The following is a 17,435-nucleotide window of genomic DNA, read 5'->3' as shown; positions in this document are numbered from 1 at the left end:
CCTGGGCTCTGACCCTCATAAGGGCGGGGTCCGAGGCAGCAGCACGGCAGGGAGAAGGGAGAGGAGGCGAAGGGAACTGAGGAATCATGAGCTGACCCCTCCCCCGCGGCGGGAAGGGCAAGAGGAGCGGCTCCCGCACTGCTCGGGCTGAGAAGGAACTTCCGGGACTGCACACGCGGCCGGGGGGGCGGGGCTCCGGGCCAAGCGCCACCTACGTCGAGCTGCGTGACAATGGGGCGGGCGGCGGAACGCGACTGCGGCGGCCGGCGGCCTCGGCGGGGGGGGCGGAGCCGCTGCCGCTGCCGCCGCAACCCCGGTCGGGATTTGAAAGATTAAAAACTCCTGGTGGAGAGGGCGGCGGCGTTGAATGTGTGGCGGAAGCGCTGGGGGCCACGGCTCGGCGCCGGGCCGGGCAGCCGGCGGCATCTTCACAGCATGAATTACCCGGCCCACGGGCCTCCGCGAAACCCCGAGCATAACGGCCGGGGCGGCGGCGGCGCCGCCGCCGCTTGGGAGCTGGGCTCGGATGCGGGGCCGGCGTTCGGCGGCAGCGTCTGCTGCTTCGACCACCTGCCCGCCGGGGACCCGGGCGACGACGAGGTGCCCCTGGCCCTGCTGCGCGGGGAGGCCGGTCTGCATTTGGCGTCGGGAGCGGAGGACCACAACCACCACCTGGCGCTGGACCCCTGCCTCAGTGACGAGAACTATGACTTCAGCTCGGCCGAGTCGGGCTCCTCGCTGCGCTACTACAGCGAGGGCGAGAGTGGTGGCGGCGGCAGCTCCTCGTCGTTGCACCCGCCACAGCAGCAGCCGCTGGTCCCGACGAACTCGGGGGGCGGCGGGGTGGCCGGAGGGGGGCCCGGGGAGAGGAAGCGCACCCGGCTTGGCGGCGCGGCCGCCCGGCACCGCTACGAGGTGGTGACGGAGCTGGGCCCGGAGGAGGTGCGCTGGTTCTACAAGGAGGATAAGAAGACCTGGAAGCCCTTCATCGGCTACGACTCGCTCCGCATCGAGCTCGCCTTCCGAACCCTGCTGCAGGCCACCGGAGCCCGGGCCCGGGCGCAGGACCCGGACGACGACCATGTGGGCGGCCCGGCCTCCCCCGCGGGGCCGGCCTCCAGCTCCGTGGAGGACGACGCTGAGGACCGCGTCTGCGGCTTCTGCCCGCGCATTGCGGGGCACGGGCGCGAGATGGAGGAGCTGGTGAACATCGAGCGGGTGTGTGTGCGGGGCGGCCTCTACGAGGTGGATGTGACCCAAGGAGAATGCTACCCGGTGTATTGGAACCGTGAGTAGCCGGCCGGGGGAGGGAGCGGGACGGGCTGCCTCTGCGGGGGCCGACACGCACCCGGGTGGGTTTGGAACTTGACCGCGGGGAGAGCGAGGCGCGTGAGGCCTGGCGTTTGGTCCGAGTAGGGTGGAGACCATGCAGGCAGCGCCGGCAGGTGAAGGGTAAAGCGAGCAGATGGCAAAACCCCAGCCGCCTGGGGGATACTGCCGGGGTAGCGCCCCCTGGGTCAGCCGGGTGCTGCTGCCATCCCCTGGAGGTGATCCAGGAACGGATGGCCAGCGCTAAAGCTTTAATTTCGTGATCCTACCTGAGCTTCGTCCACCCCGGGATCTGATTCGGTCTCATTTACCCTGAACTGCCTATGATTTAAATACCAGTCTGCCCTCTGGATTGGGAACGTTTGAGAGAATCTGAATCAGCCGTTCAGTTATGGACTTGGGAAAAGAAAATTAATCCCTGCTGGGAAGGAAAAGGAGATAGGTTGTTCCCAGTGGGTGCGTTCGGGAGAGGTGGAAAGCACTGGTCGAAGCGTTTGTGGCAAGTGGAGTCCGCTCACTCTCTCTATGTGGAATACTTGTTTTTCTCTCTCAGGTCCTTGTTTACATCTTTTCATTTTTGCCTCTTAACCTTGACAAGGTACAAGGTTTATGCCTTGGTTTTCTCCTCTGTAAAATAGGGATTACTGTATCTACTTCGTAGGGTTGTTGTGGAGATTAAATGAGGCAATATACCTAAGGGCCTTGGAACTGTGCTTGGTACACACGTGTGATGTAGGTGTTAACAGTTAAGTCCTTATTCATTAGACAACAACACAGTTAGGCTTGTAATTAGGTTAAGGAGGAAGACCGTCAGAAATATCCACCATTGTATGTAGCAAATGTTTTATATATATACATGTATATAATATTCTATAATAGCAGAAGCTATTGGCCCCCAGTAATTTGTAATATATAGCTATAATTTTTATGGTGCCAGTGCCCTAGCTCAGATGTCTTCCGTACATCTTACAACATTCTGCCTTGTATTAATTATATGTATTGATGACTTAGCTTCCTTTCTGTATGTTTAGCATCTTATGGGCAAAGTCCATCACCTTTGTCTTCATATTCTCATAGGGCCTAGTGCAGAAAATATTTTTTAAAATAGGTATTGAATTGCATAAGCGATTCTATAATGTTAAAACATTCACGTTAAGCATGAGTCACTAAGATAGCAGTTACAACATGTATCAAATCACCAAACAAAATAAGCATAGCAGGAAATTCAGTTTCTTACTATACTTTAAGATGACATTGAAGGCATTTGTTACCACTTTCACAAGGCCAGATTCATATGGGACCTGTCATATCACTCACTCCTTTTTTTTTTTTTTTTTTTTTTTTTTTTAAAGGATTTTCTTATTTATTTATTTATTTATTTATTTATTTATTTTTGGCTGTGTTGGGTCTTCGGTTCGTGCGAGGGCTTTCTCCAGTTGCGGCAAGCGGGGGCCACTCTTCATCGCGGTGCGGGGACCGCTCTTCATCGCGGTGCGCGGGCCTTTCTCTATCGCGGCCCCTCCCGTCGCGGGGCACAGGCTCCAGACGCGCAGGCTCAGCAATTGTGGCTCACGGGCCCAGCTGCTCCGTGGCATGTGGGATCTTCCCAGACCAGGGCTCGAACCCGTGTCCCCTGCATTAGCAGGCAGATTCTCAACCACTGCGCCACCAGGGAAGCCCCACTCCTTTTGATTATAAGCTCACTAAGGACAGGATATGCTTGTATTCACTCACTCATTCATCTTTTTCCTTTTTACCAGTATTTGTGCATCACGCAGTACTCTTGTGAAGGCAATAGGAAAGGTGAAAAAAAAGGACGATCCTTACCCTTGAGGAGCTTCCCACTAAGTCTTTTCTTCAGATGACCTAGACATCATGATAGATTTTTTTTTTTTTCCTTTGAAGATAGAAGCACAAGGACTTAATTGGAGTCATAAAGTTGGATAAAATGCAGGGCATCCTTGGAGAGGCCTGGAAACCAAGAGATGAATCTTAACTTTAGATCAACTGAAGTATATTCACCTAGAATACTGTGTGCTCTTTTGGTTTATAATAAGATTGTTAATGCTTACACAGTGCTTGACTGTCTACAGAGTGATTTTTCACATTCATTATTTCATAGTGATAGCAGCAAATGAATGCTAATGTTCTTTATATGAAGAAGCGGGCTCAGTGAAATTAATGAACTTGTCCAAGGTCACTCAGCTAGAAAATAGTAAAGCAGTTCATAGTCTAGTGGGGGAATACAGCTCAGTGTCCAAAGAGCATCAGACCCACCTAGGGATGAGGATGTCAGAAAAGCTTCTCAGATTATGTGAGACTGAGTCTTCAGGGATGAATTTAATCAGACAGAAGAACCAGGGAGATGGAGAGAAAGGCATACCAGCCAGATGGAATAACATATGCAAGGGTACAGAAGCATTAAACCTTATGGCACTTTGAGGAAATTAGGGCTATACCTGCAGGGGTCAAACCACACAGCTTAGGTTTGGGATTTGACCACCACAGAGACAGACGTGTTTGATTAGGGACGTGAGGTGATTGTGAAGGAAGCATCTGCCTGTGAATGGTGCATTTGGGAGAGTAGCTAGAAAAGGAAGAGGGTAGGCATACAGTGCTAAGGAGTTTGGACTTTACCCTGTATCAGGGAACCAAACACTTGAAGGTTCTCTATTACTTAGATGATTAGTGACAACACAAGGTTGAATTGGACAGTTGGAGAATATCATTAGAATGCTAGTGTCATAAATCGAGAAACAGTTAGGGCCTACAAAAATTAACCGGAAAGGAAAAGTGGACTTAGTCTTCTCAAATCTTCTTTCCTAAATCAGATCACCAATAGACCAATTATAGCTTACAATTTAATTTTTGTTTACTGGCATAACAGCAACACCTATTTTGACTACATTTTAGCATTTTCTAGATAGTTTTCTGCAAGATACAATCCTGTGGGTGTCCCAAGCCTCCGTATGAGTTGAAAGGAAAATAGTGCTTTTTGTCCATAATTTACTACTTCTTACAAAATCCCACATAACTTTGTTCTAATTGGCTCTTCAGGTCTTTTTGTATTATGTAAGTTTTCACACCCTCTCAGGAGGGTTCAGTCCCAGTGTGGTCTCTTCAGCCTTTCTTCAAATGGAAGGACTCTTATGAACTTTGCAGCTTTTCACCTTCCTCCTTTTTACTTTTCTTTTTAAACCTTTCTGGAAATTTTCCAAATAGTGGTAATGAAAGGTTAAAAAAGAGTCCAATATGTTCCTACATATAATGGTGGTAGGATTCCAGTGACTTTTGTGACCTAAGTACACTTTATCTGGGTATTGAAGCCAATACGTTAGCTATCTATGCCTAGTCTAAAAGAAAGACGTTAATTTAATTTATATTTACTTTTCCTTTTGAATTCTTACTAACAGATAAAATTTGAACCAACTTGGGGTACATGAATTGGAAGGGGAATAGAATTTTTGTCTACCATAGCTAGGAAGCCAATATTATTACATGTGAAAACTTTAATTATAGGAAACTTATTTTTGTTTATTGACTGTTCAGATATTTTTCTCAATGCATGTGGACATTTTAGATAAAAACTGATCATTGCTGATAATGGCTAAGTGAACTCCCTTGCTCCCTGTGTTTTAACTAAGCTGCTTGTAGCCACCTTATAGGCTTGTTTCGAGAATTATTATTATAACATGCTTAGAACAATAGTGACACAAAGTGCTAGGTGTTAACTATATCTGTGTGGATCTCAGAAAACTTTATACCTTACTTGTAGAAACTCACACGAAGGTTAATAAGACTGGGTATTCAAACTGTTGAGTACCCAGGGTTTGTTGTCACTGACCTTTACCTCATCACAGGTGAAATGTTTGTCAAGAATAATAACAAGAGGGCTTCCCCGGTGGCGCAGTGGTTGAGAATCTGCCTGCCAATGCAGGGGACACGGGTTCGAGCCCTGGTCTGGGAAGATCCCACATGCCGCGGAGCGACTAAGCCCGTGAGCCACAACTACTGAGCCTGCGCGTCTGGAGCCTGTGCTCCGCAACAAGAGAGGCCGCGATAGTGAGAGGCCCGCGCACCGCGATGAAGAGTGGCCACCGCTTGCCGCAACTAGAGAAAGCCCTCGCACAGAAACGAAGACCCAACACAGCCATAAATAAATAAATAAATAAAATTTAAAAAAAAAAAAAAAAGAAAAAAAAAAGAATAATAACAAGAAATGGCGGAAGCATTTAGTAGTATGCTATGGGAAGGCATTTGGAACATTATAGAGATATTTGATGAGTTAAGAATAGTTTTAAAGCAATTTTGATAGCAGTGATGTGTGCAGTGTGCACTAGGGAATATGTAATATCCATTCATTGACTAAATTAGTTATTTTTTTAACTTTATTTTATTTTTATTTTGGCTGTGTTGGGTCTTCATTGCTGCATGCAGGCTTTCCCTAGTTGCGGTGAGCGGGGGGCTGCTCTTCGTTGTGGTGTGCGGGCTTCTCATTGCGGTGGCTTCTCTTGTTGCAGAGCACAGGCTCTTGTCGCACGGGCTTCAGTAGCTGTGGCGTGTGGCATCAGTAGTTGTGGCACACGGGCTTAGTTGCTTTGCGGCATGTGGGATCTTCCCAGACCAGGGATCGAAGAAGCCGTGTCCCATGCATTGGCAGGCAGATTCTTAACCACTGCGCCACCAGGGAAGTCCTAAATTAGTTAAGTTATTTAATTGACCAAATATTTATATGAACGTGTAGTTTCCAGAAGCAGTCATTAATTATAAGCCACAGCTTCCCTCACCCCTGCCCTTCCCCCATTTTGTGTATTATCAGGCCTATGTACATTATTATAATTCTAAACCATTTGCAGTTTCAAACACTTCAGAAATTAATCAGTCTTCATGATATGTTGAAGAGAAAATATTATTATCCCAATAAAATATTGGGAAGTGTTATCCTAATAGAAAGGTAGAAAAATTAGGGCTTTTTCTGCAAGTACCCAAATTATATGATTGTTATTAACTTGGCATAGGTGTAACCATCTCTTAGGTCTTTTTCATTCAAGGGTTAATAACCTTAATAAGTAATAATCCTTTATGAAACAAGGCATCAGAGGAAAGTAATAGAGTCCAAGCTGGTAGAAAGTACTCTTTCTTGATCAGCTTCTACCTTCAGTAAAGCAGAACTATAGGGACTAGAGATGCCTGACTCTGAAACACTTGGGAGACTTTTATCTTTTACCCTTTTTTTTTTTTTTAAAGGAATTCCTTTATTTTTATTATTTATTTATTTATTTATTTATTTATTTATTTTTGGCTGTGTTGGGTCTTCGTTTCTGTGCAAGGGCTTTCTCTAGTTGCGGCAAGCGGGGGCCACTCTTCATCGCGGTGCGCGGGCCTCTCACTATCGCGGCCTCTCTTGTTGCGGAGCACAAGCTCCAGATGCGCAGGCTCAGTAGTTGTGGCTCACGGGCCCAGTTGCTCCTTGGCATGTGGGATCTTCCCAGACCAGGGCTCGAACCCGTGTCCCCTGCATTAGCAGGCAGATTCTCAACCACTGCGCCACCAGGGAAGCCCTCTTTTACCCTTTTATACTGCATTATCCCCCACTAGCTCAGCCTGGAAAGCAGCCTCCGGCTGCACTGGAATTCTGACTGTTCCGGTTTTAGAACCCTGGCAGAAATCTTCTGAGAGCTCCATTCCAGATCAAGCCTGCTTTAGACTTTGTTTCAGAGACCTACTGAAATAGCACAAAGATATGAATGACTAGTGGGTGACTTGTATGGAGGGCAGGACTTGGCACTACCTGACCAAAGCATTCAGGACTTTTCTTTCCCTTTGCATTGTACCATTAGTTTAAAAACTGATCTAATATCAGTTATCGATCCACCTTGTTTGTGTATGGCTCAAATGTGATAATGCATGTTGTACAAGTTACTTTATATAAATGTTCAGAGAGATTAGTATGCTTTTCTTTCCTCCATCTGTCATCACCCTCTTGTTTCCTCCTTTACTATTTTGCCGTAAAAAAAGACTTTTTCTACTCTTCCCTCTTCCAAATTTTATTTCCTGGGTCTTTTATCTTCACATTACACCCTGTAATTTCTGCTTTGCTAAGATCTTTGATGTCTGAAACCCTACGGCTGATTCTTTTCTGTAGAGAGCAAGGAAAGGCTGGATATTGCTGTGCTGGTCATGGAATCCTCTGAGAATTATGGTCACTGGGTGAGGAGAGTAGGGGGATAAAAAGGAGAGAGGGAAGTATGGAATGTGTTCACAGGAAGCCTAAGATGAAGATTCCTGGCAGAAGAGATGGGGAGGTAGCCAGTTCTAGAATCCCTGATTGTTGGGCAGTCTGATCCAAGATCTTTATCGTTTCATGAGACTGATGAAATTTAAACTGCACGTTATCAAGAAGAACTTCAACACTGATGAAGGGTATAGATACAGTCTCTTCTTTTTTTTGCCACAGTACATTCCTAAAAGCTCAGTTAAAAAGTAAAACAAGGAAAAACATTTTTATAGCCACTATATTTAACCTACAGTTCTACTCTTTTGAGTTTGCCTTGGTAAAGGGAAATTGTGCCTACAAAAGATGTTGAACCACTGACACAAGAGCGGATTAATGGGCTGAAAAGCATAATACAGATACTTTTTTGATATCCCTGGATTAGGGGACACGTGGAATTCAAAGTGGTGAAAAGTAGAAATTGCCTGTGCTAGAGAACTAAGGGAAAATGGTAGAAATATTGATATGATCATATAAAAGTAATTCTATGTTGTGTACTGCTTCCTAATTTTGCCAGATTACCATATGATAAGAATAAACTATACAATCATTAATATTTGTTCTAATATCTTGTTACATTTAACTATATCTACATAATCTTTATAATCATTACACTCGTGTTTTCAAATAAACTCTCTTCACTGACTGTTGGCGGCAAGGCCAGTCTTTGGAAATTACAATGTTATTAGTATTTCTGTACCCAAGGACCTCAGATATCTGGAATCTTTGAGAAATATGAATTCCATCTGAATGGATGGCTTTTCCAAATAGTTGAGAGTTAAGCTTTTATTTCCTATCGTATAATTTTAACTATATGAACAGAAAACTCTCTAATATTACTATTCCCCTTTTGGTTACTTCTCAGTGAACCATCATTCTGAACATTGATGCAGATAGTCCTTGGGACACATGATATAGGACAAAGAACTGGATGAACTATGCTAAAACATAAGACTCTAAATCACATGCCGTGGAAGGAGCTGCAAAAATAACTTTAGGTGAAGCACAAGGAGCAGAGTTGGAATTACTTCTGAGCCTTGATATACATAGTTAAATGCAATCCCACCTTGTATTTTACTACTTGCTACAGATAATCAACTTTCAGTTAATATTTTATCGACTGAATACATTATTTTCTTCTCATTCTATAGAATTGCTTATAGGTAGGCCCAGGGTATCCCATTTCTACACCCATGTAGATCTTCAGGAAAACTTGCATTTTAACAGCTGATATATATTTTAATGTTGAGTGCCCCCCACGTTTGTTTATGGTTTGGAAAATGAAATCTTTGCTGTGAATCCAAAAATATTGCAAGGAGAGTCTACTTCAAAGAGATTGTCGAGGACCACTCAGCCTGAGAAAAGCACAGTACGCTGCTCAGGCACTTTCAGTGGCACTCCGTCTTCCATGCTGGCTCTCCACTACTGAAATGAACCCATATATATGTCTGGCACTAAATGAGACAGGTGTATGTGTCTGTAATGTTTATGAATAGATTCTTGCCTTTGCTCGACATTTTCATTGTATAGCCACTGCGCTTACTCTTCTTGTTTAAGACTAGCACCACTACCCATGGTTCTGCTCTTTGTCTTTCACTAGAAAAAAATTGGGACCTTATATTTTAGAATATCTTTGAATATAGTTGCAGTTTATTCTTTAACCTGCTTACTATTTAGCCTCATATTATTTTGTGTAAACTACATTATCTGTTACACTTTTTTGGTGGGGGAGAAGGGTGTAACTGTACCTCATATATAGTGAATGTCCCTAATCCTAGAATACTGTATTGAATTTTTTAGAATTATGCTAGTCTGCCAGGATTCTGTCTTTTATGGACAGACCTAGAACCCATCAAAGTATATGGTAGATCACAACATAAAGGGTGGACCTGATTCACAACATTTGTTTTCGGATCAGCTCTTACCCTACCTCAGCTCATCAATTTCATCTCTGCCACCTCTGTTTCAGTTCATACCAGTTTTTCTAGAGAGGCAGTGTTGTATAGTGATTATGAATGTAAATAACCACTGGAGGCAAACTAGGTCCAAATCGCAGCTTTTCTATGTACTATCTGTGTCACTTTGGGCAACTTAAATGCTCCATGTTTCTTCTTCTGTAAAATGTGGATGAGAGTACCTACCTTTTAGAATTGTTGTAATAAGTTAAAATATTTGAAGATCTTGAAACATCCATGACAAATAGTAAGTTATATATAACAGCTGTTTTTATGTCTTCATTTTCCTGCCTCTTCTATCCTTTCAAATTTACAACTCACTTGTCATTCTTGACTTTCAACTCTCCTGTTACAGTTTGTAGTCTCTTTCCTGACATAGCAATTTCTTGGTCTGCTATCTTGATGATCAACTCTGAGGTACAGCCCTAGAACTTCTATAACTGTTGCCTTCTCTTGTGAGAAACTGTGACTGATTTTTGCCTAGTCTTTCAGACCCGTGAAAGAGCTGTACTATCTTTAGTCTTCCTGGCTTGGACCCCAGAGAAGTACACCAGTCATTCTCTTAGAAAGCTACTGCCTGTGGAAAAGGAAGAATTCTCTCCCATAAAAGCATTCTAAATTCTTAAGCATCTACTATTTTTTAGTGTGCAGATCTTGTCACCAGATGTAGGGAGTGCTGAGTCCACTCCAGAAGCTCATTTAAAACATCTACCAGCTATCAGGATTTTTTTTTTTTAATTTATTTATTTATTTTTGGCTTGTGTTGGGTCTTCGTTTCCGTGCTAGGGCTTTTCTCTAGTTGCGGCAAGTGGGGGCCACTCTTCATCACAGTGCGCGGGCCTCTCACTATCGCGGGCTCTCTTGTTGCGGAGCACGGGCTCCAGACGCGCAGGCTCAGTAGTTGTGGCTCACGGGCCTAGTTGCTCTGCGGCATGTGGGATCTTCCCAGACCAGGGCTCGAACCCGTGTCCCCTGCATTGGCAGGCAGACTCTCAACCACTGCACCACCAGGGAAGCCCAGGATTTTTGATACACTAGAGAACTTTACAGCTTTCTTAAAGATGGCTCAGTTTTCAGTCAAGGCAGAGCTAGTAGTGTTCTGGATTTTCTGCCACATTGACAAAAAAGAAGTGGCCCATAATTCCTCTTACAGTGCAGACCTCAGCTTGAAAACTTTGAGGAATTTCTCTTAATTGACCTGCAGTTGAACCAGCAGTGGTAGGGATGGCAGCTAGATTTTGGCACCTAGTACAAGTTCTAGCTTCAAATATGAATCTACCCTTACTCCAGGGGTCTGAAGTGGCCATTCCTTACCCAGCATTAACAGTAAAAGCCAAGTGGGTTCAGAGAAAAGATCTTTGTTGTCAAATTCCCTTAGTTTGAATCTTTGATTTACCGTAACTGTATGACTGTGGGCAAATTATAATTGCTGTGTGGCCCAGCTTCTTTGTAAATGGGGATAATAATTCCTGCTTCACAGGGATATTTGAAGATTCTGTTGAAATACACATGTAGAGCGCCTAGCACAGAGCCTGGCTTTAATACGTGTTAGCTGTTGTATTTAAGTCAGGCTGGTATACTGGCTCTTGAACTAGAAGCCAGGCCTAGCTTCTGGAAATTAAAAAGTGTATGGTTGACCTGTTGTATTTTTGAAAAACAAGAGTAGGAGGCTATGGTTCTACCAAAATTACTTCAGCCTAAATTCGATGACCATATATGCACATGACACATACATACACACATATTCCTCCCCCTCCCCCCAGCCCCCCACACCCCTCTATGTATACATCTATGTGCTCATCTTAAACCAGCTTTATCAACCCTGAGAGTTCAGGGAATCACAGTGAAGTATCACACTGCAGAAACCTTAATTCCTTCTGTAGACTCTGAGGTTGAACAATATGAATACCTTTCCAGGTGAACTAAGGACAGCGGAATACTCTTCAGCCTCTGAATCACCTCTGCTGGATTCCCTTGCCAGTGGAATGGCATCCTGTCTTAGACTAGTAGTTTGCAGATTTCATTGAGCCTAACGGTCACTGGGAGGATTGTTAAAAATGTAGATTCTCAGATCTCATCCTTGGAAATTAGATTCAAGAGATCTGAGCCTGGGGCCTAAGAGTCTACCTCTTTAATAGGCATCCCTAGTAATTCTGATTGAAGAGGGTTATAGACCTCACATTGATGACACTGTTAGTTCATTAATTCCTCCAGTCTAAATGGCTCAAAGCTGCCTCACCTTGAGTTGTCTTCACATACACTCAGAAAATTACCAGTTCAGCCAATCCAAAGTTGCATTTGAAAGGGTTCTAGAGGAAGTAGCCTTCAACCCACATTTTGTATTTTATTTCATCTCTGTTTTTCTTTTACCTACTTATTTTTGCTGTCCTTCCAATTTAAAACTTCTGTGTCCTTACTGATTTTTCTGTCTACTCATTCTATAAATTATTGAGACAGAGGATGAAGTCCCCCACTGTAATTGTCGATTATTTATTCATTTTAGTTATATTGGTTTTTGTTTCATGTCTTCTGTGGGTTTAAAAAAAATCTTTTTTATTGAGGTATAGTTGATTTACAGTATTATGTTAGTTTCAGGTGTACAACATAGTGATTCAACATTTCTCTAGATTATACTCCATTTAAAGGTACTATAAAATAATGGCTATATTCCTTGCGCTGTACAATATATCCCTGTACCTTATTTATTTTAAAGTAGTAGTTTGTACATCTTAATCCCCTACCCCTATCTTGCCCCTTCCTGCTTCCCTCTCCCCACTGGTAACCACTAGTTTGCTCTGTATATCTGGGAGTCTGTTTTTGTTTCGTTTTATTTGTTTGATTTTTAGATTCCACATGTAAGTGATAACAGTATTTATCTTTCTCTGTCTGACTTCAATAAGCATAATACTCTCAAGGTCCATCGATGTTTTTGCATAGGCAACACTTCATTGTTTTTTATGGCTGAGTAGTATTCCATCATGTATATGTGTGTGCATGTTATTACTACATCTTCTTTATCCATTCATTTGTTGATGGACATTTAGGTTGCTTCCATGTCTTGGCTATTGTAAATAATGCTGCTGTGAACATTGGGGTGCATGTACTTTTCAAATTAGTGTTTTTATTTCCTTTGGCTATATACCCAGGAGGGGAGTTGCTGGATCATATGGTAGTTCTATTTTTAGTTTTTTAGGAACCTCCATACTGTTTTCCACAATGGCTGCAACAATTTACATTCCCACAAAATGGCTTCCTTTTCTCACATTTGCAATAAAGTTTTGTTATTTATGATCTTTTTGATGATTGCCACTCTGACAGGCATGAGGTGCTCTCTCATTGGTTTTGATTTGCATTTCCCTGATGATTAGCAGTGTCGAGCATCTTTTCATGTGCCTGTTGGCCATCTCTGTGTCTTCTGTGGAAAAATGTCTATTGAGGTCTTATGCCCATTTTTTAATTGGGTCTTTTTTTTTGATATTGAGTTGTATGAGCTGTTTATATATTTTGGATATTAACCCTTTATTGAGCATATCATTTGCAAATATTTTCTCCTATTCAGTAGGCCATTTTTCATTTGTTGATGGTTTTCTTTCCTGTGCAAAAGCTTTTAAATTTGATTAGCTCCCATTTGTTTATTTTTGTCTTAGGAAACAGATCTAAAAAAATATTGCTACAGTTTATGTCAGAGTGTTCTCCGTATGTTCTCTTCTAGGAGTTTTATGGTTTCAGGTCTTACACTTAGGTCTTTAATCCATTTTGAGTTTATTTTTGTACATGATGTGAGAAAACATTCTAATTTCATTCTTTTACATGTAGCTTTCCATTTTTCCCAGCACCACTTATTAGAGAGACTCTCTTTTCCCCATTGTATAGTCTTGCCTCCTTTGTTGTAGATTAATTGACCATGTGTGCATGGGCTTACATCTGGGCACTCTTTTCTGTTCCATTGATCTATGTGTTGGTTTTTGTGCCAGTAACATACTGTTTTGATGACCATAGCTTTGTAGTATAGTCTGAAGTCAGGGAGCATGATTCCTCCAGCTCTGTTCTTCTTTCAGCTATTTGGGGTCTATTGTGTTCCATACACATTTTAAAATTATTTGTTCTAGTTCTGTGAAAAATGCCTTTGGTATTTGGATAGGTGATTGCATTGAATCTGTAGATTGCCTTGGATAGTATAGTCATTTTGACAATATTGATTCTTCCAATCTAAGAACATGGTATATCTTTCCATCTGTTTGTGTCATCTTCTTTTTCTTTCATCAACGTCTTATGGTTTTTGGAGTACAGGTCTTTTACCTCCTTAGGTAGGTTTATTTTTAGGTATTTTTTTCTTTTTGATGCAATGGTAAATGGAATTGTCTCTTTAACTTCTCTTCTGATCTTTTGTTGTTAGTATATAGAAATGCAGCAGATTTCTGGGTATTAATTTTGTATCCTGCAACTTTACCAAATTCATTGATGAGCTCTAGTAGTTTTCTGATGGCATCTTTAGGATTTTCTATGTGTAGTATGTCATATGCAAACAGTGACAGTTTTACTTCTTCCTTTCCAATGTGGATTCCTTTTATTTCTTTTTCTTGTCTAATTGCTGTGGCTAGGACTTCCAATACTATGTTGAATAAAAGTGATGAGAGTGGACATCTTGTCTTCTTCCTGAACTTAGAGGAAATGCTTTCAGTTTTTCACCATTGAGTATGACATTAGCTATGGGCTTGTCATATATGGCCTTTACTATGTTGAGGTATGTTACCGCTGTACCCACTTTCTGGAGCATTTTTATAGTAAATAAGTGTTGAATTTTGTCAGAAATGTTTTCTACATCTATTGAGATGATCATATGGTTTTTATTCTTCAGTTTGTTAATGTGGTGTATCATATTGATTGATTTGCCAATGTTGAACCATCCTTGCATTCCTGGGGAAATTCCACTTGGTCATGTATTGTTTTTTTTTTTTTTTATCATATACCTTTTTTTTTTTAATTTTATTTATTTTTATTTATTTATTTTATTTTTGCTGTGTTGGGTCTTCGTTTCTGTGCGAGGGCTTTCTCTAGTTGCGGCAAGTGGGGGCCACTCTTCATCGCGGTGCGCAGGCCTCTCACTATCGCGGCCTCTCCCATTGCGGAGCACAGGCTCCAGACGCGCAGGCTCAGTAGTTGTGGTTCACGGGCCCAGTTGCTTCGCGGCATGTGGGATCTTCCCAGACCAGGGCTCGAACCCATGTGCCCTGCATTGGCAGGCAGATTCTCAACCACTGCGCCACCAGGGAAGCCCTCATGTATTGTTTGATTCAGTTTGTTAATATTTTGTTAAGAATTTTTCTGTCTATGTTCATCAGTGATGCTGGCCTGTTTTCTTTTTTTGTGTGATATCTTTGTCTGGTTTTGGTATCAGAGTGATGGTGACCTCATAGAATGCGTTTGGAAGTGTCCCTTGCTCTGCAGTTTTTTGTTTGTTTCTGTTTTATGGAGACCTTTATAAGTCTCAATACACCTGATCTAATTTTCAAGGCTTTTTTTTGGTGATTATTTTTTTAATTTTTATTTTATATTGGAGTATAGTTTTTTGGTTTTCTGGGGTTTTTTTTTTTGGTTTTTTTTTTTGTCTGTTTGTTTGTTTGGCTGCACTGTGTGGCATGTGGGATCTTAGTTCCCCTATCAGGGGTTGAACCCGCACCCCCTGCAGTGGAAGTGTGGAGTCTTAACCACGGACCACCACGGAAGTCCCTGTATTGGAGTATAGCTGATTTACAATGTTGTGTTAGTTTCAGGTGTACAGCAAAGTGATTTAGTTATACATATACATATATTTTTCAAATTCTTTTCCCATATAGGTTATTACAGAGCATTGAGTAGAGTTGCCTATGTTATACAGCAGGTCCTTGCTAGTTATCTGTTTTATATATAGTAGTGTGTATATGTTAATTCGAACTTCCTAATTTATCCCTCCCCCTCAACCTTTCCCCACTGGTAACCATGAGTTTGTTTTCTAAGTCTGTTTCTGTTTTGTAAATACATTCATTTGTACCATTTTTTTAGATTCCACATATAAAGTGATACCATATGATATTTGTCTTTCTCTGTGACTTCACTCAGTATGACACTCTCTAGGTCCATCCATTTCACTGCAAATGGCATTATTTCGTTCTTTTTTTATGGCTGAGTAATATTCTGTTGTATATATGTACTACATTTTCTTTATCCATTCCTCCACTGATGGACGTTTAGGTTACTTCCATGTCCTGGCTAGTGTAAATAGTGCTGCAATAAACATTAGGGTGCGTGTATCCTTTCAAATTATGGTTTCCCATAGGCAGAACACTCTATGACATAAATCACAGCAAGATCCTTTTTGACCCACCTCCTAGAGTAACGGAAATAAAAACAAAAATAAACAAATGGGACCTAATGAAATTTAAAAGCTTTTGCAGAGCAAAGGAAACCAAAAACAAGATGAAAAGACAGCCCTCAGAATGGGAGAAAATATTTGCAAACAAAGCAACGGACAAAGGATTAATCTCCAAAATATACACGCAACTCATGCAGCTCAATATCAAAAAAACAAACAACCCAATCCAAAAATGAGCAGAAGACCTAAATAGACATTTCTCCAAAGAAGATATACAGATTGCTAACAAACACGTGAAAAGATGTTCAACATCACTAATCATTAGAGAAATGCAAATCAAAACTACAATGAGATATCAGCTCACACTGGTCAGAATGGCCATCATCAAAAAATCTACAAACAATAAATGCTGGGGAGGGTGTGGAGAAAAGGGAACCCTCTTGCACTGTTGGTGGGAATGTAAATTGATACAACCACTATGGAGAACAGTATGGAGGTTCCTTAAAAAACTAAAAATAGAACTAACAAATGACCCAGCAATCCCACTACTGGGCATATACGCTAAGAAAACCATAATTCAAAAAGAGTCACGTATCACAATGTTCATTACAGCACCACTTACAATAGCCAGGACATGGAAGCAACCTAAGTGTCCATCGACAGATGAATGGATAAAGAAGATGTTGCACATATATACAATAGAATGTTATTCAGCCATAAAAAGAAACGAAACTGAGTTATTTGTAGTGAGGTGGATGGACCTAGAGTCTGTCACACTGAGTGAAGTAAGTCAGAAAAAGAAAAACAAATACCGTATGCTAACACATATATGTGGAATCTAAAAAAAAAAAAAAAAAAAGAAAAATGGTTCTGATGAACCTAGGGGCAGGACAAGAATAAAGACACAGGTGTAGAGAATGGACTTGAGGACAAAGGGAGGGGGAAGGGTAAGCTGGGACGAACTGAGAGAGTAGCACTGACATATATACTGCCAAATGTAAAATAGATAGCTAGTGGGAAACAGCTGCATAGCACAGGGAGATCAGCTCTGTGCTTTGTGACCACCTAGAGGGGTGGGAGAGGGAGATGCAAGGGAAGAGGGAGGGGATATGAGGATATATGTATACATATAGCTGATTCACTTTGTTATACATCAGAAACTAACACAACATTGTAAAGCAATTATACTGTAATAAAGATGTTAAAAAAATATATATGGTTCTCTCCAGATATGTGCCCAGGAGTGGGATTGCTGGATCATATGGTAGCTCTTTTTTTTTTTTTTTTAGGTAATCTCCATAATGTTCTCCATAGTGGCTGCACCAATTTACATTCTCACCAACAGTGTAGGAGGGTTCCCTCTTCTCCACACCCTCTCCAGCATTTATTGTTTGAAGATTGTTTTGATGATGGCCATTCTAACCAGTGTGAGGTGATACCTCACTGTAGTTTTGTTTGCATTTCTCTAATCATTAGTGATGTTGAGCATCTGTTCATGTGCCTCTTGGTCATCTGTATGTCTTCT

General features: G+C 42.0%; 1 protein-coding gene across 10 annotated transcripts in view; it reads left to right on the top strand.

The window, feature by feature from the left end:
• The first annotated feature begins 247 nt into the window (after positions 1 to 247).
• Positions 248 to 17,435, top strand: part of DDHD1 (DDHD domain containing 1) — a 91,643-nt gene continuing 74,455 nt past the window's right edge. For all 10 annotated transcript variants that reach the window (XM_057543654.1, XM_057543653.1, XM_057543651.1 and 7 more), the window contains exon 1: positions 248 to 1,288. In XM_057543654.1, coding sequence (XP_057399637.1) covers positions 436 to 1,288 — 853 coding nt within the window. In that variant the 5' untranslated portion in view covers positions 248 to 435. The remainder of the gene's footprint in view (positions 1,289 to 17,435) is intronic.

The sequence above is a fragment of the Balaenoptera acutorostrata genome, chromosome 3, assembly GCF_949987535.1.
Source record: "Balaenoptera acutorostrata chromosome 3, mBalAcu1.1, whole genome shotgun sequence".
Taxonomy (NCBI): Eukaryota; Metazoa; Chordata; class Mammalia; order Artiodactyla; family Balaenopteridae; genus Balaenoptera; species Balaenoptera acutorostrata.
This window is presented reverse-complemented; position numbering and strand designations above follow the sequence as displayed.